Source organism: Cydia strobilella, chromosome 10 (genome assembly GCF_947568885.1).
Source record: "Cydia strobilella chromosome 10, ilCydStro3.1, whole genome shotgun sequence".
In the NCBI taxonomy this organism is placed as follows: domain Eukaryota; kingdom Metazoa; phylum Arthropoda; class Insecta; order Lepidoptera; family Tortricidae; genus Cydia; species Cydia strobilella.
In genome coordinates, this window is record NC_086050.1 from 17,526,478 (window position 1) to 17,554,350 (window position 27,873).

Below are 27,873 nucleotides of genomic sequence, written 5' to 3' on the forward strand. Positions count from 1 at the left end.
ACATTTTATAAGTTTTTATTGAAGCACAAGATGACAAACATTGAAGCATGTATTTAATTTAATGCTTATCTACATAAGAGGGCTTAAAATTATAACATACCTAATGTATTATGAATAATCATGAAAGAAACGAAGTAAAATAACAAACGTACATAAGACAACGCCCCTGAAATTATAAAATAAATATGATACATATAGACAATAAAAATTAAACGTACAGCACAAGGTGCCCAATATTTTTAAATGTCAAATTCTAATCTACCCCTACGCTAATATAGTGATGGATATCGTTAATTTCCAATTTACAAATCTGTCAGTATAGATATAACTATCGTATCATATATATGTATTTGAATCGTAATAAAATTTGTTATAAAAATGCATTTTTGATTCCATATAGTCTACTATTCCTTCACCAACATTTTGAGAAGACTCGTCTCCTATAACTTGAAATGTTTAAATTAAGTACCAGCAACTTACGCACTGATTACAAGTGTTTTAACGAATTTTATATCTATTCGCGTCCCAATCGATTCATATAATTTCATTAATATTACAATCCACCACAAATATATAAGAATGAAATTAACAACAAAACAAAAATACGAAGGTCGTTTGTTATGCAACGCCCAAGACATTTTTTAGAATACAATAGTTTCACAATTGAATAACAATGAAAAGACGCGTTTCAACATTGACTGTGTTAAAAGGTCTGCATCTGAAAAAACGTTAAGTATCATCCTAGATTACAAATCATTAATATAAAACGGTATCGTTCAAACGTCGCAAAGACAACCGACGAGTCAAGTGACCGACCGACGACCCGCTGACGACTGTCGTACGACATCCGTGTAAATGTCGATCTTCAATCTTCATTATCCGTGGCTGATTCGGGTGACGTGGCGCTTCGGAGGCATTTTGCACACATTGCTAGCGATATCAAACTTGTTATACCGTAATGGAATTTTTAATTATGAAAAAAGTTAATTTTTAGATTATATTTTAAATTTTGGTGAGATTAGATTTTTAGTGTCAGTTATATTCCATTTCAGCATAAATACATAGTGATAAAAATAACGCTCACCGAGTACGAATGTGTTAGTGATTAAATTTCAAGATTCGCGAGTTTCGTAATACAAGAAACATTGCAACATGACAGGTATTTTGTACAAGTATGAATGAAGTTAATTTTAGAATCTAAATTAGTTACCTATACTCAATTGACATTTCACTTTGTGACTACACTATTCTACCAAAAACAAGTCACATACACAAAATGATTCTATAAACTTTATTTTAAACATCGTACAACAAATTTAGTTCATATAACTAACGATATTATGACTCATGAGTCAGTAGGTTCAATAATAAAAGGCAGTAGAAATTATTTCTGAAGACTGACCCCATAACTGAGTATGTGTGCGTTCGAAATCGGCCGGCTATGAAGTCATTTTTTTGTCTGAGCGGCCGGCTATGTCTATCTTTCAACTTTATGAGTGAAACCGTAAAATTATACAGGATGGCTAAAAAATAAGTGCTATCCCGTTGCCAGGGAGGTTTTGGGATTATACTGAGTAACTTTTACTATGGGACCAACCACAAAATCGCAAAAAAAATAACCCTCCCATAGAAAATGGACCGGCCAAAATTTATGAAACAGCCAAATTTTTCTTCGCGATTTCGTGCTAGGTCCCATAGTAAAAGTTGCTCAGTATAATCCCAAAATCTCCCTGGCAACGGGAATGCACTTATTTTTTAGCCACCGTGTATACAAAGTCATATTAAATTATTTTAATGCGGGTCACTCACGTATTATTAAGTCGAATAGTTCGACATGTTTCCGGCGCGCCCTCGACCAGTGAAGACGTGTCGTTGCTCCGTGAAGACGGTCCTCGTAAATTGGATCGAAACATGTCGAGCTATTATTTACCCGCTTTAAAATAATTTAATGTTTGAGTCTCACGGGAGTTTAATAGTTAAAATATACAGTCATGTTGCAATATTGACAAAGTGTATATGTATATGTGCGGTGCGGGTGTGTTCACATAGGTGCTCGGTGCGTATTACCTGTCCCGGGCGCTCTACTTGAGCGGCCGGGTGCGCGCCGCTCCGCCGCCGTGGAAAGCAAACACCAAGTCACCAATAAGGCACGTATATTTCAACAAGGTGTAAATATAAAATTAAAATCTTTGGCGTCATACGGTTTCTATCGGCACGTGTTCGCACAAAACCAAGATAAAACATCCATCCGTCTTTGAAGCTACTTGAAGCTGATGCTTTATCTTGCCTCTTTGCGATTCGCGACTCTAGTATGCCTTTGATTTCACTGTAAGCGCTTTCCGACTATGGTATACAGAAACGTGTATTCAGGCAAAATGTACCATTTTATCAGTTTATAATTCCATAAAATACATTGTCGTAACTGAAAACCGATAAAAAACGGTACCTTTTGCTCAAGAGCGCCACCAATATGTTATTTAGCTGTCAATTTCCGCTTCTAGCGCCACAGATTCGATTTTAAAATAAATAATTTGTACTCGTCTCGCATTTAACGTTCACGAGAGAGGAATTTCATTAATCAGTCTATTTGTCAACATTCAATAAAATTAAAAATTAAATTGTCTTTGAATTTACGTCTTATTTGATAAAAAAATTCTAACCTCAACACTTTCAAGATATCTATTCAGATATTTCTAATATGGCTAAACATTTACCGTTATTTTATAACATAAACGACGCGAATAGTTACAGTTCAAACTAAAATATCTGTCAAAAAAATATCACCATTCCGAAATCAAATTTCAAAATCTACAAGTCACAGTAAGTTTAGAAATTCTTACCAAATAAGACGGTTACACCATAGTCGGACAATCCGCCACGTCCCCCGAATCAGTTCCACTGGAAATAGCCCGATTTCCATCTTCGGCGCTGTCAAGGCTCTCCTTTAGATGGCTCGAAAATGTCCTCACTTTTGGACTCTTCTGTAGACACTATTCTATTCTCTGTCTCTGTAGATTCTATTCTGTCCTCTGTTTCGTTCTTTTCCGGTGCTATTGAGAAGCTGGTGTCTACTGCGTCATTTGCGTCATATAAATCTGGCGTTTCAGTGACTTCACTCACTGGTGCAGCTTCAAACGTTCTCGTTTCTTCTCTCGGTTCGTCCATTGGAACCTCTACCCTTTCCTCATAACTTTCTCGAGTCTCTTCCCTGTTTGCAGGTTCTTCCGCTTGCTGACTATCATCAAAGCTCTGCGACTCAGGAGCTTCTTCATATTGCTTTGTCTCTATTTCTACTGGTTCTCTTTCCTGATGCGTATCTATTGTACTCTCAGTTTCCATCGGCGCACACTCACTCGCTTGTTCTTTAGATTCCACTCTTTGATTCCTTGCTGGTTCTTTAGTTTCCACGTTTTGTTCCTGATTAGACCGAATATCCATTTGTTCAGGTTGCTCCGTGCTAACCTCTTTAGGCGCTTCAGTGCTCTCTTTAGGAGCCTCCGCGGCCTCTGTAGAAGTCTCACCCTCCTTTAATTCTTCCGCTGCGCCCCATCTAGATTTCCTATCTTTCTGCCGATCGGCACGCGAGCGCTCCTCCCTCTTAGGACGGTCGCGGTCACTCTTGTCGCGATCACTCTTGTCACGGTCACTGCGGTCACGGTCACTACGGTCCCGGTCCCGATCGTTCCTATCGTCAAAGTTCCTCCTCCTGTCGTTCCTGTTCCTGTCGAACCTGTCCTGTCCTGACCTGTCCTCGTTGTCCTTGTCCCGGAACCTGTCCCTCCGGCGGTCGTCCCAGTCGGTCCTGCGATCGTTCCAGTCGCGGTCGCCGCGCTCGCGGTCCCCGTTCCAGCCCCGGTCGTTGAACTCTCGGTCCTCGAAGCGTCTGTTGTTAAAGAACTCCGGTGGACCGTCGAACGGACGTTCACCGTCGAACGGTCCGTCAAACGGGCGCGGGCCGTCGAAAGGTGGTCGCGGGCCGTCGAAAGGTGGTCGCGGGCCGTCGAATGGTGGTCGCGGGCCGTCGAAAGGAGGCCTGTTACCGTCGAAGGGCGGGCGCGGACCGTCAAACGGCGCTCGGGGGCCGTCGAACCTCGGGCCGTCAAACGGCGGGCGCGGACCATCGAATGGAGGCCTGGGGCCGTCGAACGGAGGCCGGCCGCCGTCGAACGGGGGCCGGGCGGGGCCGTCGAACGGCATGCGCGCGAAGGGCGGGCGCTCGAAGCGCGGGCCGGGGCCGGGGCCGGGGCCGGGGAAGCCGGGCGGGGGGCCGAGCCCGTTGAACCGCGCACCGAACGGCGGACCCTGACCCCCGGGGCCTCCAGGCCCGCCCGGACCTTGCTCCATCCATGGCCCTGAAAAGTTAAATGCGGATGTGAGGGAGACGGCAAGCTTGTAAAGCCGTAAGGTTTATTGACCGGTACAAAAAAATCACAAAGTAACATTTACCCAATCGACTCCTGACGCCACCGTGTCTTATCTTATCAGTTATTGTATTCGTAAAATTTCCAATCGTAGGTCAGGTTAAAGGTTCTTAGGGAGGTATCAGACGTAAATACAGTATATTAATAAAGCAGTATCATACCTCTTACAGGCGGTCGGGGTCCTCGCATTCTCGGATCTGAAAAACATTGAGCAACTATTAGGCTCGACTCTATTAAATGTGCAAGAGAGAGGTATATAGAACCAGCCACCAACAGGTCTGCGCTAGACGTATCAATAGTAACTAAATTTGTAGCGAAAATGCATTCAATGATAAGCTTTTTCAGGAACTCCCCTGAGACTTGAGATTAAATAAATTTCAAAACTAGTTCACTTCCGGATATCTGAGTAATTCTGAAAGTGTAAGTCTTTATTCTTCAATTTAAGCATATAACAATGCACTGATAAATGTGAGAAACTAACGACCGGGTCTAACTTTCGGATTTAGTTACGTACTGTACATATGTTTAGCACGGCAAAGTAAAGAAGATAAGTTAACTTCATTAACTTGGCATCAAAACAGTCATAAATTAGGGTCTATTAAACTGTAATTCAGTCAATAATTTGTTCTTTTCCTAAAGCATCTTCTGTAGTAAGTAATTTTCAATTATAATTCATAAGAGAAAATATGATGTAGTCTTGTATGTGTATGAATATTTTGTCTATCACGAAAATGAAGGTTTAAAGTGCGTCTTGTTAGTGTGCATTAGTGACGTGTCACACGTGTCTTCGCCCAAGTTCCATATTTGTCTTATGTACGTTACGTACAGGTGACTTCACAAGAGCTAGCACGAATGGCATGAATAAGTAAATGAAAATATCTATGTGTGTACCATTAAGTAATAAAATGGTGGCTCTGACCTGACTGTATACCGATACAGGTGTCACTCATACAATGAAAGTCTCGTTCATTCCATTCGTGCAGCTTTCGTAAATCAACCTGTTCTATTTTGTGTGGGCAAATATGTGCCAGTAAGGTATAGAAGTTGATTAAAACAAATGGTGCAGAAAGTAACTAGTAGTAAATTTTGTTCTTAGAAACAACAAGCTAGGGCGCTCTCGGAGATATGTCTAATAAATAAAAGGATTTCTTTCTAATCCTATCAATTTTCGGATTAAATAGGACCTTTTGTTTGTTTTTGCGCATTCCATCGGTCTGGAATCGCGGCCAAATGAGAGAATGTTTAATCATTTAAGAGAGTTAGAGAGGCTACGGGAAAATCCTGGTCGCGGCACCAAAATGTAACACCTCCCTCTCAGAACTCATTTAAATCGAATGTATGATCAATTCACTCACCCCAAAATTCTCTAAGTGATAGTCTCGTATAGTTGATAAAATTAAAAAAACACGTAAGATCATTTGTTTAGTTGGAAACTCGAAACAATGCTGAAAATCAACTGAGGCGGATATAAGGGTCGTGATTATTGTCGTGACAGAGTTATAATGACATTGCCTATCTCTAGTCATCGCGACGTTAATAAGTGACTATATCTCCATCACGTGGATAAAAACGCCCATTATACGCCAGCTGGAAGTTTCTAAGAAAAAAATGTGTTGTCTCGTGCTGAATTAGTGTGTGTGTGTGTGTTTACCGGGCCTGAAGGGCGGCGCGTGCGGTCCCTCGACGCGGCGCCAGTCGTCGGCCGCGTCGCCCTCTGCGCACACGATATTCGTGTTATGTACAACTCACATCAAAATGTTGGTTGGAACGCGTCTCAAGGGTCAAACAAATTTGAACGTTTAGTTTACTACCATTTGATGTATTTGCCTCTTTTAAAAATGCGAGGCCTATAATTCGATGTTTAATCGTATGTAAATACATAAATCAATTGAACATTACATCAACCGTAAAATCTAATCAGTATCAAGTGTACCCCCAGCTGCAAAAGTATATGGAGACTATGAATTTTGCAACTCACTGTACCACCGTAAAAATGTATGTACCATCGCCGACACTGTTAACTGTACATCGGTGGACCTTATGCCTTTGGGGTCGTCCACAAGATCACGTGATAATAATGATGCGAATATTTACCTTTAGACGCTAAGCAAGTATTCAGTTCTACTGTATTGCGTATAATTACGTTCGAGATGCTATCTCTCAGAAACAGGCATCGTAAATCCGCTTATCGCTTATATACATACATGTATACTTTCATATGTATTCATTCGTTTTTGATAGCTATGGCGGATGATTGAGGAAAAACTTCTCATAGCTTCCGCAGATTGTGACAGTCCTATTTTTCCCGCTTTGAAAAAAAAATTACACGTGATATCTTCTCTGACCCCCCCCCCCCCCCCGCCCTTAAACGGTCACATGATTTCTGGACGACCCTTTTAGTAATAAGGTTCACCGATGTACAGCTAGGAGTGTTACTGTTTGTACGATACAAAAACAAATCAAAACTCACCACCGTCCATTCCTGGTCGTGGCATTCGATCCAGAGGCGGCCGGTCAACCCTGTTCTCTTCAGGACCTGCACAAAAAAATACATGATTCACAAAGACACATACAGGTTTACAGCAACTAAATTTTTATTTGTGCCATTCTCATTGTCGGTGGTCAATAAGGCGCTATTTCCATATAGCTTCAATTTGAAATCAACATTATCGACAAGCAACAATATGGTACCTTTTGGTTGAAAACGTCACATTTCATATGATAGTACTGCTACTATGATACTAATGGTGGTAAAACGCAATGGACAGGGCCCAGTGAAGTAAAAGAGAAGAGGTATTTTCCCAGTTAGTGGGACTCTAAAATCCATAATATAAATGCGAAAGTGTGAATGTCTGTCTGTTACCTCTTGCCGATTTAACCACTGAATGGATTTCGTTGAATTTTGGTAAAGAGATAGTTTGAATCGCGAGGAAGGGCATAGAATAGTTTTTATCCCGAAAATCATCCCTTAAGAGGGTTAAATCGGGGTAGAATTGAGATAATTGATGTATCGCCTGATAATTAATAAAGCATATGCTCAAAATGAATAACTGCCATTACCTACACTTTATCTAGGCGTTATACTTGTCCTTATTTGAGGGACAAAAGGGAAGTTTGTATCGGAAATCAATAAAAAGCAGATTAGATAAAAAATAAGCTACCCAAATTGCCTAATTCCACGCAGTCAAAGTCGCGGGCAAAAGCTAGTAAGAAATCTAAGAAGCTATTTATTCATTGTATGTTATTTTATGTTTTATGTGTTTTTTTCTTTTCGTCTGTTACCTTCCGTGATTCTTGTCACCTGATGGTCTCATCGGAAGATCAGCGCTGGAAGCCACCAGCAACATGCTGAGATGAGGCCATTTCGTGGCCATTTCATTTATATTATGTAATGTCTTGTTTGTGCTTACGAATAAAATCTTATTCTATTATATTCTAAAATAAGTAAAAAATGGTTACCTATGTTATCTTGTTGTTGCGGCTGCGGGAACTCGTCACGTTTGCCATTGGCCATCTCCCATAATCGTTCCTGCAACGACTTTTCACCCCCCGCCCCTCCCTCGCGCGGGGACTTGGACCGGCTCTGTTCTCTGCGTCATAAATAATATTCATTCATTGATCATGATCAATCATAGGCTAAGTCGAGGCTAGGGCAGCTATTAAAATATACACAGTGGCTAAAAAATTAAGTGCATTCCCGTTTCCAGGGAGGTTTTGGGAATACTGAGCAACTTTTACTATGGGACCAAGCACGAAATCGCGAAAAAAAAAATTACCCTCCCATATAAAATGGACCAGCCAAAATTGTACGAAACAGCTTAATTTTTTTTGCGATTTGGTGGTTGGTCCCATAGTAAAAGTTGCTCAGTATAATCCAAAAACCTCCCTGGCAACGGGAATGCACTTATTTTTTAGCCACCGTGTATAAAATATTATGGGGCAATCTTACACAAATCGATCTAGTACCACAGTGAGTTCAATAAGGCTTGTGATATACGTAATAGATAAAGACAAATGCTTAAATACATATTTCACTCAATTATTCTCGCGTGGCACTAGTATAAACCCTCTGTAAGTCCCAATTTGAATCTCAATATGACGTTGATATCTAAATGAATCAAAGGGCTGTGAACTTTCTTTGAGATGTTTTATTCTTGAAAAGGAAACAGAAATAAGTGAGCAGGAGATAAGTATACAAATAGAGTTTTGAATGATTCACGGTTAGTTTCACTAGACTTATATTGACCGGGACCGTGATTACCTTTTGTATTATTTGTGAGCTCCCGATATTTCGACGCAGTTACATGCATCATGTTCACGGGTGATCACGGTCTATATCCCGGTCAATATAAGTCTAGTGAAGTATACAAATACACTTATTATAGGACATTCACTTATTTCCTTAACAGTTCTCACTAAAACATGTATAACAGAAATATACTACACTTAACTACTCTTATGGTAAGCTAATATTGATAGTTTAGAAAAGTTTTGTCTTCTCTTTTAGTGTGCTTTGCCTCACTCACTAGTTTTTAATGTTGAGAGCTTTTTAATTCAGTGATGTAGCCAATAATGACAGCAAATATTTGTGACATTTTCAACCAAAAGGTACCACATTGTCGCTTGTCAATAAGGTTGATTTCAAATTGAAGCTGTATGGAAATAGCGCCTTATTGAAAACCGACAATAAGTACCCTTTTGATTGAAAATGGCACATTTAACCACATTTCCTATATCAGCTTGTCACAATTCTGTGGAGAGAATGTCACTAGCAACTCACCTATTATTGTTATCCCTCGGCGCATTAAACCGGTCCCGGTTGTCGCGGTCCCGGTCCCGGTCGCGCCGGTCCCGCCCGCCGCGGTCACGGTCACGTTCGCGGTCACGATCGCCTCTGTCCCTGTTGACATGGTTGAATATTAATATTCCGGTATTTCTTTTTTCTTATATTTATGGAGTATCCCTTGGCTCACCGATGGACTTTAAAACATTTCATTCTACTTTACATTACGCCATATAATACTGAGACAATAGATTATTACAGAGAGGTCGAATATAATTAAATAAAAAAATTGTCACGCAAACAAGCGGTCACCAATATTAACTTACCGATCACGATCCCGCCCGCCTCTTTCCCTGTCCCTATTGCCCCGTTCCCGGTCTCTTCTATCCCGGTCGCCTCGGTCCCGGCGATCCCGGTCGCGGTCCCGGCGGTCCCGGTCCCGCTTGTCGTCTTGTTTGTCTTCTGTGTTTGGCGCTGTGGGGGGAGGCTCGGATAGGTTGAATGGGGGGGGAGGTTCAGAGGAATTGAAGCCGGGCGGTGGTTTTGAGAGTAGAGCTTGGAGCTAAAGGACAAAATAATATTTTATTAGTAAATTATATGATTTCAATTTACTAAATGGTAAACGCAATTCGGTATAAATTAGTACAAATTCACTGAGCGTGTTGGATTTTTCTTTTGTTTAGTTTGAATTAAATTAAAATGTATGTTCCCTGATGTGTCAAAGACACATGAACCAATACTGACCCAATTGTCATCGGGTGAAGATCTGATGACAGGATCTTATAGAAATCTATGCTTAGTTATTTTCTGTATTCCCCTACCTAATATCAGCATTACTTTGATTTATATTTAGTACTTAGGATAAATAAATAAAAACATATGTAAGCAAAATTTCTGTTACATGCATGCCGTGTTTGCCTGTACTCAAACAATCTTATTTTATAACTTGTCATTTATAAGTATTTTTTGTATTGTACCTGTTGGCAAACCTAAATAAATAAATCGAGGGAACTTTTCGAATATTTTAGACACACCTGTAATGACTTGGACTCACCTGGTCTGATAGCGGTGGGGGTTGTTCACTGGACACTTCCGCGTTCGAGGCAAGTTTTCGAATATTTTAGACACACCTGTAATGACTTGGACTCACCTGTCTGATATCGGTGGGGGTTGTTCACTGGACACTTCCGCGTTCGGGGTAAGTTTTCGAATATTTTAGACACACCTGTAATGACTTGGACTCACCTGGTCTGATAGCGGGGGGGGTTGTTCACTGGACACTTCCTCGTTATGAGTATCCTCTGTATCCAGGTCCATCGCGTCGTCGGTTCTCGTCACCTCCGACACCCTTTGCTGCACATGGATAAATTATATGATTAGTAAGTTTATTACAAACTAGCTTTTGCCCGCGACTTCGTCTGCGTGGAATTAGTTCCAGCAGTTCGAGTAAGTATAGCGCCTGGATAAAATCTAATGGCAATAGGGTTGAGCATAATATGTTTAATTGCTTACACCAATTAAAAGGCAATTCATTAATTTTCCCATTTCCACCCCCCTTTTCAACCTCTTTAGGGATGACTTCCGACATAAAAACTATCCTATTAAATATATTTTCACATCACCTATTCGAAAAAGGGCTTTTTCTTCCCCGCTAGGAGGGATCAAAATGGCACTTTTCTTCCCTGCTAGGGGGGGGGTCAAAGTAGCACTTTTCTGTTCTAGGACATGTTTTTTTTTTTTGTATACAATATTTTTAGGTTAAATAATATTTTGGAACATAACAATTTCAAATTTCAATTTGTGAAAAACAGTATGTGTCACAAAATTATATATTGAGTGATAGCATAACTATGAGATGTTTGTAGTCGTACTAACCTGCATCTGTTGATGCTGTGGCGGTGCATGATGCAGCGGCACCCCCCCCACCAGCCCGCCCACGGCCAGCAGCCCGCCCAGGAAGCCCGGCAGCGCCGCCATGCCTGCAACACGACATGACGTTCATATTGTATCTAGCAGAAAAGGCTGCGAACGATGATATTAAAATTAGAAACAAATTTAAAGTGGAAAAATTCGGTGTCTCGGGTGGGAGTTGAACCCAGGACCACCGGATCGCTAGCTCGGTGCTCTTCCATCTGAGCTCCCAAGACCTTAAACAATACAGCGAATATTTCCACAATATTTGCCTTAGGAAAGCTCTAGCGACATCTACCGACACAGCTAACTAACCGAGACAGTGAATTTTTCCACTTTAAATTTGTTTCTTAGCTTAATTAAAAACTATATGTGACTTTTTCAACTAAAAGGTACCACATTGTCGCTAGTCGATAAGGTTTATTTCAAATTGAAGTTATATAGCGCCTTATTGACAGCCGAACAATAAGTACCCTTTTAATTGAGAATGGCACATATTAATATTTACATACGATATCGATGACCGCCGGAGTATCTGAGTGGTAACCAGACCCCTTTATTAATGTCAGGTGACAACCAAATGTCACTAATAGGGGATATTACTGCAATGTTCTGCCACCAGAGTGCAGGACTAGCCTTTTTAGTAAACCGTAGAGTAACTTATACATACTGTACCTTTAACAGGTTTTTGACAAGTTTTCAGAGATAATAAAATATGACATTGATGCATCAAGGCGGTTTGCTTACAGAGGACCTACCGGGAAACGCGAATCCGAAAATTCGCTATCTGCCTCTTTATCGCTCGAATATGCGTGACAGAGATGTGAGATAAATAAATTTTCTTGTTTCACGATAGACCCTCAGATTGTGGTAGTGGTTACGTCGGTAGTGGTCCTACGCAGGGTTTCGCGTATTGCAAAAACATAATTAAACAAAAACCTAATAGTGTTGCCATTATGGTTCGGTTTGGTTTATGGTAGTAAATAGTAATTAACGAGTTTTAGTTGTCACCTAATGAATCTTCAACACAAACAAACATTTATGAAATGAATACTAACCCGGTTGTGGCATAGATTGCATGGACTGTATCGGCTGTGGTGGCATTCCCGGGAATCTCAAGAGTGCGCTGGTCGGCGGCATACCCGCTTCAGGTTGCATACCTGCCAAATATATACTCAGCTTTAACCTTTTGAACGCCAACATAACCCTAAAGTTGTCGTCACTAGTCGTGCCCACAGCATTACGGACAACTAAGTGTTATGGCGGACGTTGTCAAAGTAACCTTCACACTTTCAAGTAAGGTTTACATTAGCTCGCTTGCGCCCAGGACCTTGGCGTGTGAGTGTCATTTTTGTTTATGACATAAAGAATTCAAAAAGTTAATAAGTTACTGTTAAGTTAAGAAATGGATAAATTCCATGATAAAAAGATTCCTGTGTTTTTTCAGGGTATCCAATTTTCATTAGTCCGTTCAGGTGTTTTAGTGTAATGCAGGAACAAACATTGAGATTCGTAATATCAGTAGTGTTAAATATCTAGTTACCAGGAACTTGTTGCGGCATGTTCGGCGGCCGCAAGCCGGGGGGCATGCCCGGCGGCATGCCGGGGGGCAGACCCGGACCCATGCTGCGAACCAAAACAATAATCAGGTCCTATTATAACATGTAACCAATTTGTATTTAGTTGACTTAACTCCTTGAGTTCCACAAACGCAATTTTGCAAAATGACAATGAATATTCAATCCTAAATTTAAAAACTCAAGGTTGCTTTTGTCCAATAATTTTAGACCCCTGGGACTCCCGAGATCAATAAATAAATGCAATAAATAGGTTGTCTAGCTCTAACGTTTGATCATTACAAAAAGTATGGCACCGCGGCGTTATCTACCTCTATTCTCAAAAATGCGTCCATAATATTTTGCACTACTTTAATCAAAATTATCAAATCATAATATATTCATATTCATATTTATTAATAATATACACATACATTACACGTCAAAATACAAAATACAATTACAATTAGTGGAATAACAATAAAAATTCAATTTATTTCAACATCTAAACAATAATAGTAAAATTATTTACAGATGTTCAAAAATATATAATTACAAAATTAAATACTATCATATTATATTATATTCTACATTTCCAATATTTCTTGTATGTCATAAAAGGCGTTGTCAATTAGCCATTCCTTCAATTTACTATAAAATACATTATCATGTGATATCACAGTTATTTTTTCAGGGATAGAATTATATATTATCATTTATTTCAGGCATAGATATAAACTAACACCATCATCATCGTCATCGTCTCCTAGCTGTTTTCCACACACAGCGACTGCGTTCTACTGTTGAATGCGTCGCTGATGCGCTCTTGGGTGACTGTTCTTACGACAATAAACTAAAAGGCTAAAACTAAAAACATCACTTCACTTTAATCTAAATTAATTAATAGCCCGTTAAAGTGTCCCACTGCTGGGCAAAGGCCTCACCCCTTGATCTCCACAACTTCCGCTGTTGTGCTTTCTCCGGCCACTTTAATTTAGGATACAAATTTAAAACATACCCAGGTGGTGGTAACTGCAACGCAGGCATGCCTGGCATTGGTCCAGGCATTGCATTGGGCATGGCATTCTGCATCGCGTTGGGCATTGCGTTCTGCAACGGGTTGGGCATGGCATTGGGCATGGGGGGCATGCCGGCCGGGCCGGGCATGCCCATGGGCATCATGCCGACCATGCCGTCCATTAGGGTCTTGGGTAGGATCTGTGGACGAAATACAATATTAACGTAGAGTTCGTTGCCTGCGTGTTGGAGGTTCTGTGATCTAGCTAAATCTAAAAGTTAAACATTACTGTCTTTATGATTATAAGCAGGAGGTGCTCGTAAAATTCATGCAGGCTCCCTCGTAGGGTCAGGTATATCGTGGGCTAAATCAATACCTCACTAGGGAATGCAAATCGGTTATAACCGTAACCGACATAATCAGTTATAACCGATTATTTTGACAAAATTCCATAACCGTTTATTGGAAAGTCGAATAACCGGAGACGGTTATTTTTGGTTATTTATTTATGACTGAATTTCTATTATAGATTGATCTGCTAATGACTACGAAATCCTGCCTTTTTTGTTTGTGACGCCTGTGACTGTCATTTTTGTCATTTACATTCAAAAACGGATCAAATTTACTTTCCATATTTATGAAATATTTTTATCATGTCTAAGGTCATATTTTACCTTTTACTGTATTTTGTGTTTTTTTTTTAACGAAGACACACATTATTTAATACTGTACTTTTATTTTCGTAATTTTTTTATTTACTTTATTGTAAATTTATCATTTTTTGTCGAAAATAACTGTAACCGATTAAAACCGATTATCGGTTATTTTTCGGGCATAACCGTAACCGAAACCGGTTATGAAGTTTGGCCGGTTATTGCATTCTCTATACCTAACCTTGACATTTATATTTCGCGCCAATAAAATGGGGACTTCTGTAATGTGCTTTAAAGTTTATGGACGTTCTCTATTGGTCGTGCCGGACTGAATATAAACCATTGGCCAGTTTCCCAAAAGCTCGTAACTTGTAAAACAAGCGGAAGTTCCTTGCAAAAAAAGATGTTTAATAGTTTTGCTACGTCACATGGCGACCCTGCCAGTGTAGTTGTGGGAAGGAGGAAGCTATAGGTATAGGTACTAGAGTTGAGGTGACGCCTTTGATTGTTAATTTTCTTTATTTTTTTTTATTTTCTTTATTTAGAAACAAACAGTCTCTTATATTAATAAGTTGTTACAATATAGGGTAATAGACTCATAGACCTACAGTTTCCTAAAAAATAGTATGAAAACCATGTGACTTATATAAATACTAAATTAAACTAGAAATAGAACTTCTAAGTTGTCAAAAACAATGTTACAAAAAAGAAAAAAAACTTTCATTTTAACAATAATAAAATAAAAATAAAAATAAAACTAAAAATAAAAATAAAACAAGAATGGAAGAATAACACAAAAATGGATAAATTGTAACACAGACAAAAGTGCAATTGTTGTTAAATTTTCTAATTAAAGCCTGTTAAAGCCTATTAATACACTTCAAGGTCAGGCGTTTGAAGGTACAAAACTTGTTATTGAAAATATCTAAATTTTGAAATTTTTCATCATACATCCTGCATGCTCTTCTAATGAAACCGTTTCTCGCGTATGAAGTTCGACTACGAGGAATATAAAAGAGGTTCTTCTTTCTACATGCTCGCTCACAACGACGGGGTACTCTAAAGGAAATAGATTTTAATAACTCAGGGGCGTCGATAATGTTGTTAATGACTTTATACAGAATTATAACATCAGTGCGTTCGCGACGCAAGCTCAAGGGAGAAATATTATGTCTTTTCATAGCGGTAGTGTAATCTATGTATTTATTACCAGTGCGATAATCAATTGCTTTTAGAAACTTTTTTTGCACTTTCTCTATTCTATCGCTATGAATTTTATATAGCGGGTTCCACACTGCGCTAGCAAATTCTAATCGACTACGGACATAACTATTAAATAATATCTTATACGTCGAGGGTCTCCTGAAATCCTTACCTACACGCAATATGAAACCTAACTGCTTAAAAGATTTTTTTAAGATATTGTCAATGTGGGGCACAAAGGTAAGCTTTGAGTCCATGATTACGCCGAGGTCACGGATCTGGTTCACACGGGTTAACTCTTTATCGCAAAGATCATACTTGAAATTAATAGTTGTCCTTTTTCTACTAAAGCTAATAACAAAACATTTTGCTGGGTTTAAGAAAAGATTATTTGCGTTACAAAAAGTCTGGAAATCATGTAGATCATTTTGCAGTAACATACAATCGTCTGGATTTCGTATGACTCTAAAAATTTTCGTGTCGTCGGCGTATAAAAGCATGTTTGAGTTCTTGATACATTCAGTGATATCATTCAGGTACAGGACAAATAGTAAAGGCCCCAAATGGGAACCCTGCGGTACACCAGAACTGATAGACCTGTAATGAGAAATATGGCCTCTAACAGCTACAGCCTGCGAGCGATTTTCTACATAAGATTTTATCCAACGGTAAAGATCCCCGCGTATACCAAAATGCCACAGTTTCAAAAGTAAGCGCTCATGACAGACCTTGTCGAAAGCCTTGGCAAAATCGGTATACACAGCGTCCACTTGACAGTTGTTATCTAATGCAGTTAATATGACTTCTGTATATGATAGAAGATTAGTTTCGACACTACGACCGCTGAGAAAACCATGTTGGTTAGAAATGATATGGCGCCGCATAGCAGTAGAACACAGATACGTTACATGGCGACCCTGCTTGTGTAGATGTGGGAAGGAGGAAGCTATAGGCATCGGTACCAGGGTTGAGGTGACGCTTTTGATTGTTTACACATACACGTTACATGGCGACCCTGCCACTGTAATGTGCAGGCTTACCCTGGGAGGCAGCCACGGCGGCAGCGTCTCTTCGTCCACGGCGCCGCCGTCCTCCAGCGCGTCCAGCGACAGCGCCCCGAGCGCCCAGCGCTGCTGCAGCGCGCCCCACGGCAGGTACGACACGCCCAGCTCCGCCTCCCAGTAGTCCTTCCACTTACCCTGGGAGGCAGCCACGGCGGCAGCGTCTCTTCGTCCACGGCGCCGCCGTCCTCCAGCGCGTCCAGCGACAGCGCCCCGAGCGCCCAGCGCTGCTGCAGCGCGCCCCACGGCAGGTACGACACGCCCAGCTCCGCCTCCCAGTAGTCCTTCCACTTACCCTGGGAGGCAGCCACGGCGGCAGCGTCTCTTCGTCCACGGCGCCGCCGTCCTCCAGCGCGTCCAGCGACAGCGCCCCGAGCGCCCAGCGCTGCTGCAGCGCGCCCCACGGCAGGTACGACACGCCCAGCTCCGCCTCCCAGTAGTCCTTCCACTTACCCTGGGAGGCAGCCACGGCGGCAGCGTCTCTTCGTCCACGGCGCCGCCGTCCTCCAGCGCGTCCAGCGACAGCGCCCCGAGCGCCCAGCGCTGCTGCAGCGCGCCCCACGGCAGGTACGACACGCCCAGCTCCGCCTCCCAGTAGTCCTTCCACTTACCCTGGGAGGCAGCCACGGCGGCAGCGTCTCTTCGTCCACGGCGCCGCCGTCCTCCAGCGCGTCCAGCGACAGCGCCCCGAGCGCCCAGCGCTGCTGCAGCGCGCCCCACGGCAGGTACGACACGCCCAGCTCCGCCTCCCAGTAGTCCTTCCACTTACCCTGGGAGGCAGCCACGGCGGCAGCGTCTCTTCGTCCACGGCGCCGCCGTCCTCCAGCGCGTCCAGCGACAGCGCCCCGAGCGCCCAGCGCTGCTGCAGCGCGCCCCACGGCAGGTACGACACGCCCAGCTCCGCCTCCCAGTAGTCCTTCCACTCGCGCCCCTTCACGCCTTTGCCGGGCGCCCACGCCACCTGGTTACACGACGGATGATAAATACCAAAGATAGATATAACTCCGTAATAGATGTTTACAGTCTAAGTAAAAAACGTGCCTCGAAAATCAAGAAAATTTTATTCTCGTTCAGAGGGCGCCACTAGTTTTGGCCCACTGTCGTATAGATGGCGTTGACTGTTTCGTTTGTTATTTAACAATTTTAACGCATATCAGTGAAAGAACATGGGTCAAAATCATAAAAATAATTAATGCAATTAAAAAAAAACATTTATCTATATTTAAATACATTTTATCGTATTTTTATAAATCTTAATTTTTAGTTTTAAAGTGTGTCGACAGATGGCAGTGAATTTACTGGGGTTACAAAATTTACTATGACAGTACCGCTCTAGTATAAGTTACTCTATGTAAATACTTACTTGTCATAATAGGGACGATGACACGTGTTGGATTTTATAACAAAATCTAGTAAAATAGATAGCAAATGAGCAATTTATCACAATTATGTGGATAATCAAATTTGGTTTTATAAAAAGGGACCTTATTGTCGATGGCGCTCACGCCATTATTAACGATGCTCTGATATAAATACAATGCCGCGCGACGCTGTGCGGCGTGAGCGCCATTGACAATAAGGTCCCTTTTCATAGAAAATGCCCCAAGTAAAATATGGAAATAATACAAAAATACAGGACCTGAAAGTTTCAAAATTTAAGTTTTTTTTTAACTTCCAAAAAAGAAAAAAGTAAGACTACATTTTATCCAAAAAAAGATTGTATAGCAACGCAATATTAGACCAACAAAAACGAAATTATTTTGTCCATACTTCAAGATGGGCTCTCGTTCTCTTATCGTTCGTTAGGAGCGTTTCGCGTATGAAGGACCACTGTCGGACTTTGACTATCATTTCTCACTTTTGTATTGGTCTAATGCAATGGATACCCATAGACATTTGATACCAAAAACAAACCTGATCGATTGATACCAAATTTGTCATCTAACCTATTTGAAAGACGAAGCCGTGGAATAGAATAGAGGTAATTTGAAGATTTGATTCTAAAATAACTTATACGCTCTCTTTACATATGTGGCTGCGATAGTGCGCAACCTTAGTATAACGTACCTATTAGTTTGTATCATGTCACTACCTGTGAGTTCCTATAATTGGCTTCCTGTATCAACTATAATTTTTATGTTAATGTCACAGCTGTTGGATCTCCAAATAAATAAAATAAAATAAAAATAATATTGGCTTCGGTTACCGCGATGGTTACTCATGAAATAAAACTATGAAAACGGATTGGAACGGACGGGTGACCCGTTGACCACGAACGCTGTAAAGAGTTCGAAACGTCGGGATGTATTATAAATTCAATATACGCGATATAATCCGTTTTCATAGTTTTATTTCATAAATAAAAATAAGTTATAAAATATAACTCACGGCAATTTCTTTAGAGTGCAGCTTATGTTTGTTGAGCGTAGTGAGGGCCTTGTGCGCGTCGCGGCGGCGCTCCATGACCACGAAGGCGCAGCCGCGGGGCGCCACCACGTCGATGGAGGTCACGCCGCCCACGGCGCCGAACAGGTCCGACAGCTCCTCCTGAGTGGCCAGCTTCGACAAGTGGCCTACCCACAGTGTTGTGCTGCATACTGAAAGGATCATTTCATTTTAGTGTGCGTCCCAACTTGAACATGTCATGCTCGCTTAATTAGTATTTTATACAATCGTGATATAATAGAGAGCTTTTCAGTCGAGTTCCGTGTTTAAGCAACGAAGCTTGCTGAGTTGCTTAAGTTAAGGTACGAGATTGAAAAGCTTGATTATATCACTATTGTATACAATACTTTTTCTACGAGACAAAAAAAAATACTTTCAACTAGTAGAATCATATACTTAAGTAAACAAACCAAAAGTATACAGCTAAGATACGCGAGCTGCCGCTGCCCGCGATACCTTCATACTCGTATGCGCACCGGCCGCCGGGGGCGCCGGGCCCGGGGTTGGTCAACGACACCTCCTCGTAACTCATGAGACCCTGGTACCTGCTCCGCGCTAAATTCAATTTTAAGACAGTTTTTTTCTCGATTTTGGCCACCGTAGCCTATGGAGACTAACAAGCAACGCTAAGCGGTTTTCGTAGGATATGGATGTTGCTATATGAAGGGTGTCACATGCGCGTTTATGACTTATGAAGCAATTGTTGGCCAACCAATCACAAAGCAGATACGACGCAGCAGCGTGTTTAAGTAGACTAATTTGCATTGAATCGAGTCTCCTTAAACAAGAAATATTTTACTGAAATGTATGAAGTTCTATTTTCAAAATTTTTATAATTGACTAAACCGTATCGATAAAATTCTTATGCTTGAGTCGGAAGTGCCATAGACTATCCAACGTTGAAAAGAGTAAGGTTGTAGTGTTGCATGTGAAGTCGTAATACACAGATTATACTCGACGAGTAGAAAAAAGTCTTTGCTTACGGTGGCGTCGTTGATCGGGTCGCCACTTTCCCGAATGAAGGTTGAGGGAGACGATGGTTGAGATACGCGTCATACTCGTGAACGGGTGCTGTTTGTGGAGACCGGTCTGTTTAAGTTTACACGGGCTTCATTTTACCTATGTAACTTTACTTTTGAGTGGCATTAACGTGAGGCACTTCATTCGGTTCTTGTCTGTTTGTCTGATTTAATATCTTGTCTTTTTATTAATTATATAACAATTCAAGTCTTGGAGACCCTTTACATCTCTGGATAATTTGATGATCTTTTTTATTATTATATACATTTTATCTCTGACACCTAGAGACTTTTACATCTCTAAACAATTTTAGTACTTCTGTTATTTGTATAGTTTTTATTAGTTTTTTTTCTTGTGTAATTTAACATTTATATTTATGTAATTACTTTTTTGTAATTTTGGGTTAATTTTATTGTTTGTAAAAATTGACATGTTAAAGTGCCCCTGTGGCCTATTTGCTGAATAAATGTTTGTTGTTTGATGTCCAGGCCCCTATTTCACCACGGTGACATGTGCGACAATTGTCGTCATTACTGTTCCTAACATCACAGGCCTCCATGGGCTACGCTTACCGCTTACCATCGGGCGGGCGGTGTGCTTGTTTGCCACCAATATTTTAATTAAGGCAACGCCTATTATGCGTGGCGCGTCATAGTGAGTCGCGCGAGGCAGATCTGCTTCGCGAGGAAAATTCTTCGCGAGGTGGCTCGCCTACTCGAGAATCGCTCTCAAATGAACGAACATTGCACATTGACGCAAACTTTTAGCAAACAATAAAATTTGACACACAGTCGGTTACAACATGGAGAACCTAAAATTTGGATCTACATCAAAATTATTGTAAGATAGATGCATCGGTTTCGAATAATAAAATTCCTTATTAATCGTGGCCGGAATTTAAACGATATTAAAAATCCTAAAAATCCAATACATAAATGGGGATTTTCAGAAAGAATGGTAGCAATTACTTTTTTTTTCCTACAACCATTAACTCTTGGGAAAATTTTTTAGGGACTTTTTTTTTTCATTTTAAATCAATAGTTCTCGTGATTCCGAGTAAAAATAATCCAAAAGTTGATGGATTTTCGATAAAAAGTAAATAGTACACTTTAAGTGAAAATGCCCAAATACAAAAAAAAGTTAAAAAGATATTAAATAAGATAACTTACCACTTAAATTCTCCTTCTTTATTGGTGGTAACCCTTTCTTCTCCCGTTCCCTTTGCTTCTCTTTGTCAGCTTCCCTCTCTTTGTGACTCTTATTATCCTTAGTTCTATCACGATCCCGTTCTCTGAAAATAAGTATATTATTCTTATCCAATTTGTTCTTAGCAGCGACAATTTAGAAGTTCAAGTGCAGAAACAAAAATTAAAATAAATAAATATATATATATATATATTCGGTAATCCGGTTATACCATGCACATTGGAGGATTTGCCGCGAGCTGTTATTTCTATCCTTGTCTCACCTGTCCCGTTCCTTGTCTCGCCTCCGCCGCGGCGAGCGACTGGAGCGAGAGCGAGAGCGAGTGCGCCGGCGCCGGCCGCCGCGCGAGCGTGAGCGAGAGCGATGCCTCCTCCGCGGAGACGGACTCCTGCGACAGCATATTACATTAACAAGGGGCGTAAACCCAGCAAATTAGAAGGGAACAAAAGATAAGGCACCCCGCGCGAAACATGCGACGGAAGATCAGACCTCTACGCGGGTTTGAACGTGTGCTGCCCTTCCGCGGCGCCACTATAATGAAAATCAGTTACAGTAAAATCTTGATAATCCGGCACTTCCGATGGTCCGGTATACCCAGTAATCCGGCACTAAAATTAGGGTACAATTTACCATGTGCGCTAATGCGCTTACATTATCACACTTCAAACTTTATAAATGACTAAGACGCCTAAGTTTCTTTGAATTTAGTATTGACTTGACGACTCCATCTGTGGACTGCTGAATGTTTATGGCTGTATCTGTAATAGGGAATAAAATAATGGGCCTTGAAAGTGGCTCTGCTGGGGAACATACTCTGCAGCTGAGCGACTTAGCGCCACTTGGGTTACCATGGTTACCACTACAATTTAACACTAGGTTAACAGTTTAACTTCTTAACCCCGGGTTAGTGGGATGGTGTAAGTGGCGCTTGGTACTCATAGATATAAATGAGTATTGTCGATTAATTATCAGATACCGTATGAAAGGTGAATCTGACCTGGAGTCATTAGCGTCAGGTATTTCAATAACCTGCGGCCCTGTCTCTACAAACTCGATGTCAGATTCCACCATGTCATCTTTGGACTCGTTCTGTTTCTGCTGTTCTTTGTTCTGAAAAAAAAAAAGAATTATTATTTGATTAATTGAAATTTACACTTGTTTTTTTTTTGGCAGATTCTAATAAATTTTAGTAGGTTTGAAGAATTTTTCACTCTGGTCGGCGAAATCCAATTTTAGCCGGAAAGCACCTAGTTTGTTTTTATAAAAAAGTATTCAGTTTTTGTATACATTGCATATACATACTCACCAAAAACGGTTGGTTTTGATTCTGCTGTAGTTCTGACATCATTGGCATTAAATTCTAAAAACATAAGACATTAAGTTAGCATAGGAAGGGACTACGTTTCATGAGATTAAACTTTAAAGTTGACATGAAAATAATCAAAAAAAATTGAGCTGAATTACACAAGTTAAAACTACTAGGTTTTTTTAAAAATAGAACCTCTTTTTTGTATTGGTTAAAAATTTAGCATGTCACCTGGGCCATAAAGACGAGTTATCATCCATATCGACTCAGTAGTTTTGATGAAAGGTGAGACTCAAGCCACAGACTGCTAAAATTTCATTATAAGACATCTTTTTGTTTTCGCGATAGGTAAAATAAGTTTTTGGGAAAAACTTCCTTTTTAGGGTTCCGTACCGTACCCAAAGGGTAAAAACTGTCTGTCTGTCACCAGGCTGTATCTCATGAACCGTGATAGCTAGAGAGTTGAAATTTTCACAGATGATGTATTTCTATTGCCGCTATAACAACAAATACTAAAAAGTACGGAACCCTCGGTACGCGAGTCCGACTCGCACTTGGCCTGTTTTTAGTAGACGCTATTATTGGTGACTATACTTTTCTTTCCACAGGCAATACTCATGGAGACAATTCTAACAATCCCAAACACAATTAGTTTGCGTTGTTTTATCACAGAGTAGCCATGGCCACCTCCTGTCTCCATCATCAGATCAGAGCTCCTTGTCATCGTAATATTGCATATTCATCCGATTTTTTTTTAATACCACGACCGTGGCAAACAAGCATACGGCCCGCCTGATGGTAAGCTGTCACCGTAGCCTATAGACGCCTGCAACACCAGAGATATTACATGCGCGTTGCCGACCCTTTACATACGTATGCAAAATTTCAGCTCGATCGGAAATCGGGAAGTGGGTAAAATTTAGTTCCCAAGATATGACCAACACTAACTAACATACATACATACACACTAACAGGACAGGTTAAAAACAGGCCAAGTGCGAGTCGGACTCGCGCACCGAGGGTTCCGTAATTTTTAGTATTTGTTGTTATAGCGGCAACAGAAATACATGATCCGTGAAAATTTCAACTGTCTAGCTATAACGGTTCATGAGATACATGCAGCCTGGTGACAGACAGACGGACAGCGGAGTCTTAGTAATAGGGTCCCGTTTTTACCCTTTGGGTACGGAACCCTAATAAAAGCTTGTAAAAATTACTTACAGGTATCTGCATTCCCGACATTCCAGTCATGAGTTGCATTTGCGCCTGAAGGCTCTGTAGCTGCCGCATTATCTCAGGATTCGTCAGTATACTGCAACAAAACAATGGTGTATTAGAGTGATAAAACTGCACACTCCATAGTAATATTATAAATGCGAAAGTGTGTCTGTCTGTCTGTTACCTCTTCACGCTTAAACCGCTGAACCGATTTAGATTAAATTTGGTATAGAGATAGTTTGAGTCCCGGGGAAGGACATAGGGTACTTTTTATCCCAGAAATCATCCTTTAAGGGCGTGAATACGGGGGTGGAAGTTTGTATAGGAAATCGATAAAAAGCAGATTGGATAAAAAATAAGCTACCATCATCTTCCTCGCGTTGTCCTGGCATTTTGCCACGGCTCATGGGAGCCTGGTGGGGTCCGCTTGACAACTAATCCCAAGAATTGGAGTAGGCACTAGTTTCTACGAAAGCGACTGCCATCTGACCTTCCAACCCAGAGGGTAAACTAGGCCTTATTGGGATTTAGTCCGGTTTCCTCACGATGTTTTCCTTCACCGTAAAGCGACTGGTAAATATCAAATGATATTTCGTACATAAGTTCCGAAAAACTCATCGGTACGAGCCGGGGTATGAACCCGCGACCTCCGGATTGCAAGTTGCATACTCTTACCGGTAGGCCACCAGCGCTTTTTATAAAAAATAAGCTACCCAAGTCCCAAATTACTTTTAATTTAGTGGTTAAATAAAGTTCATAAAAACTGGTTATACGTGACGTTTTCAACCAAAAGGTACCACATTGTCGCTAGTTGATAAGGTTTATTTCAAATTGAAGTTATATTGAAATAGAGTCTTATTGACAGCCGACAATAAGTCCCCTTTGGTTGAGAGTGGCACATACCTTCCCAATGGCAATGTGTCAGCGGTCTGCTGCGGCTGGGTATGTGTCGAATGCGACGCATGTGTGGAGTGTGTGGAGTGTGTAGCGTGCGACGTGTGCGTGTCGTGTCCGCCGTCGTCATCACTCTCGTATTCAAAGTCGTTGGAAAGGAGTTTGCGGTTGAACTTGACGCCTTGGTTGCCTGACGGTTGGTCCTGGAACTAAAAAGAGAATGTTCTTTTATAGAGAATGTTCATAGAGACTATCAGTCATGAAGAAATAAAGAAGATAGTGTGCTATGTGCCCTACACCAAACACTGAAGGGTGGAGTCCCTTACTAATGGCCAGAACTTCCCCTACTAAAGTCAATGGGTAAAGGTAATGGTTAAAACCAATAAATAATCGTAATGTGATGTAGAAAATTAGAAAACGCTCAATACTCAAGAAAACAGCAAATTTCTACTGTCACTGTACTGTTAAAAATATATTAAATTTCAACAGCAATAGGGGGTATTACTGCAATGTTCTGCCACCAGAGTGCAGCACTAGCCTTTTTAGTAAACCATAGAGTATCTTATACATACTGTGCCTTTAACAGTTTTTTGACAAGTTTTCAGAGACAATAAAATATGACATTGATGCATCAAGGCGGTTTGTTTACAGAGGATCTACCGGGAAACGCAAATCCGAAATTTCCATATCTGCCTCTTTATCGCTCGAATATGCAAGAGTGACAGAGATGTTAGATAACGAAATTTCGATTTTCTAGTTTCGCGATAGGCCCTCAGAATGTGGTAGTGGTGCACTCTACGCAGAGTTTCGCGTAATATTCCCTATTCAGTCCCAGTTATCGAAATTGCAAGTTGTTTATAAAAAAAATTGGCAAAAAAAAGAGGAAAATGCATATTTTCAAATATAATCATAAGCTAACAGAGATTAAGTGTATATACTAAGCAAACTTACAGAATCACCCATAGGAGAGTTGTCCGGAGGAGTGTGTAGCGGAGCCGGTACTGGGGATATCTTCTTGTCCGAGTTGTGGCTGGTGTTCAGTGTTAGACTGCTCCCTGGATACGGAAATAATATTTCTTATTGTTAAATGTTGATGTTATAAACACAATATAACCCTTGATGAGACCGCTTTGAGAGCCAGGTATCAATCACAAAAACTATTAGCGGTTTTTCATTTTGCTGGTAATTGCAAATCAAAGTCAAACACAATTAACACAATTTACTGCAGATTTTGACTGGAATATATGATATTTTTGTGTGGATATTTGAGTTGCAAAATAGCAAAGTTGTCATGACGATAATGTGATAATTATCAATTTGATAATAACATAAAATTTACGAAATATAATTAGATTGTTACATGATGATTATCTTATATTTCAATGGTTAATAAAAAAAAAAAAACAATATTAGGTCAGTTTTTTTGTACATAGCAAAAAACATTATTTTTGACTATCAAAGAATTCAAAGAAAATAAATATAGCACCATCCATATTTATCGGATAATTATCGCGATGATTATCAAAGACTAAAATTTCAACTGCAGCTATCACGATTCATGACACAGCCTGGTGACAGACAGACAGTGGAGTCTTAGTAATAGGGTCCCCCTAGGGTTTTACCCTTTGGGAACGGAACCCTAAAATATATATATTTTTTTTTTTTTTTCAACCAGAACCATAAAAAAATTATTTCAGTGTTTTCATGCTCACCATTAGCAGTGTTATTCTGTTGTTGCTGGATCTCCTGGTGCAGCGGGTGGTTAGGATCCGCCATATCCATCAGCGGCTGGATCACCTCCGGACCAAACACATTGTTCTTCTGCCACAGGTTTAGCACTCGGATGATGTTACCCTGGAATTGATATATTAAGAGCATCAGTATTTTTGTCAGTTAAGTCATCAATAGCGAATGTATGAGAATTGTAAAGGGAATATTCAAAGGGCTAGTGGAGGTAACAGCACCACTTTTCAGCCCGGCCACATCAGGTTTCTAGGAGCGTAGGAACCCCACTACAAGGATCAGAACTCAAACTGCGGTGCGCTATTTTTGCAAATGGAACTTCACTGAGAGCACGGTCTAGTTTGTGATGCACACTAACAAAAATTTGCCAAGAAAAATTAAATTTTGAATTGGTTAACTAAAGATTAAAATTACAATGGAAAGGAAGGCCATTTTATAAGCTGCTAGGAAGCTACACATTCAATTTACCGAAAACATATATAAATATCCAAATCACAAAACAAAAAATATAACTACATAATAGTTAATAAAACTTACATTAATATACTTTAGATGAGAGGTTTTTACATTAATTCCCTATTATAGTATTACTTTTTTGCACTTTTATATAATTTTGTAGGCGGTAGCATTCTCATTAATGGGAATTGATACTCCACATCCCCATTAATATATTAAAATTGTAAATTAAATTCTGTGTGTATTCATGTCCATCCAACCCCATTCGCATTTATTTAGTTTTAAGTGGAGCTTTTGACTTTATGATTTTTAGCATAATCAACAATGTCAAGAGTGATAAGTCATAACCTACAATATTTGACACTTACCTTATTTTCAGGAGGGCATCTGAACAGGTTCGCGAAGGTCTGCTGCATGTTCTTAGCGAACCGCGGCGCGAACACATCTTTATCCTGCCCAAATTGGTGTCGCGACTGCCGTACTATCGAATCTATCACGTATAAACCAGGCACTTTATACTCTGGCTTGCACTTTTGAATGAACTTTTCTACACTATGTACGACGTGCTTGTAGAACTTTATAGCCTTAATAGCACCCCTTGTGATAGCACTCATCTTTGCCTTCGAGATCGGAGGCTTGTTGTCGTACAACCCGGATAACTGTAAGGAAAATACACAAGTTAGAAAGATGCCACGGACCATTACGATATCGCGATGTAACACCGCACATACCTCCGCGTTGAACGCCTTCACTTCTGGCATATCCATTTTGCTGTATTGTTTCTTTTGTCTTATTAAACTATACTTAATCAATTATACTCCTAGAATTAGAAACTAGCGTTAGGATAATCATTTTCGTGAACAAATCAACATGCTCAAAATTACAAAATGGCGTGCAGAAGCAAACTGAGTACTGAGCAAACTTCCATAGACTTGACAACGATTGTCTATGATTCTTGACTTCATTTATAGATTTAAAA

General features: G+C 40.5%; 1 protein-coding gene across 1 annotated transcript; it reads right to left on the reverse strand.

The window, feature by feature from the left end:
- LOC134744960 (SR-related and CTD-associated factor 4) lies at positions 1-27,794 on the reverse strand. Its single transcript, XM_063678907.1, has 26 exons — positions 27,626-27,794; positions 27,263-27,553; positions 26,408-26,549; positions 25,647-25,750; positions 24,705-24,904; positions 23,805-23,895; positions 22,584-22,637; positions 22,275-22,387; positions 21,540-21,665; positions 21,241-21,362; positions 18,995-19,203; positions 17,218-17,567; positions 16,946-17,088; positions 16,586-16,896; positions 13,690-13,889; positions 12,659-12,741; positions 12,174-12,275; positions 11,080-11,183; positions 10,450-10,557; positions 9,531-9,766; positions 9,202-9,321; positions 7,881-8,011; positions 6,892-6,957; positions 6,073-6,135; positions 4,583-4,618; positions 1-4,352 (listed from the first exon to the last, which is right to left on the reverse strand). Exons 1-26 carry the CDS (start codon positions 27,659-27,661, stop codon positions 2,932-2,934), a joined length of 4,962 nt encoding a protein of 1,653 aa, XP_063534977.1. The 5' UTR covers positions 27,662-27,794; the 3' UTR covers positions 1-2,931.
- Positions 27,795-27,873: the final 79 nt, after the last annotated feature.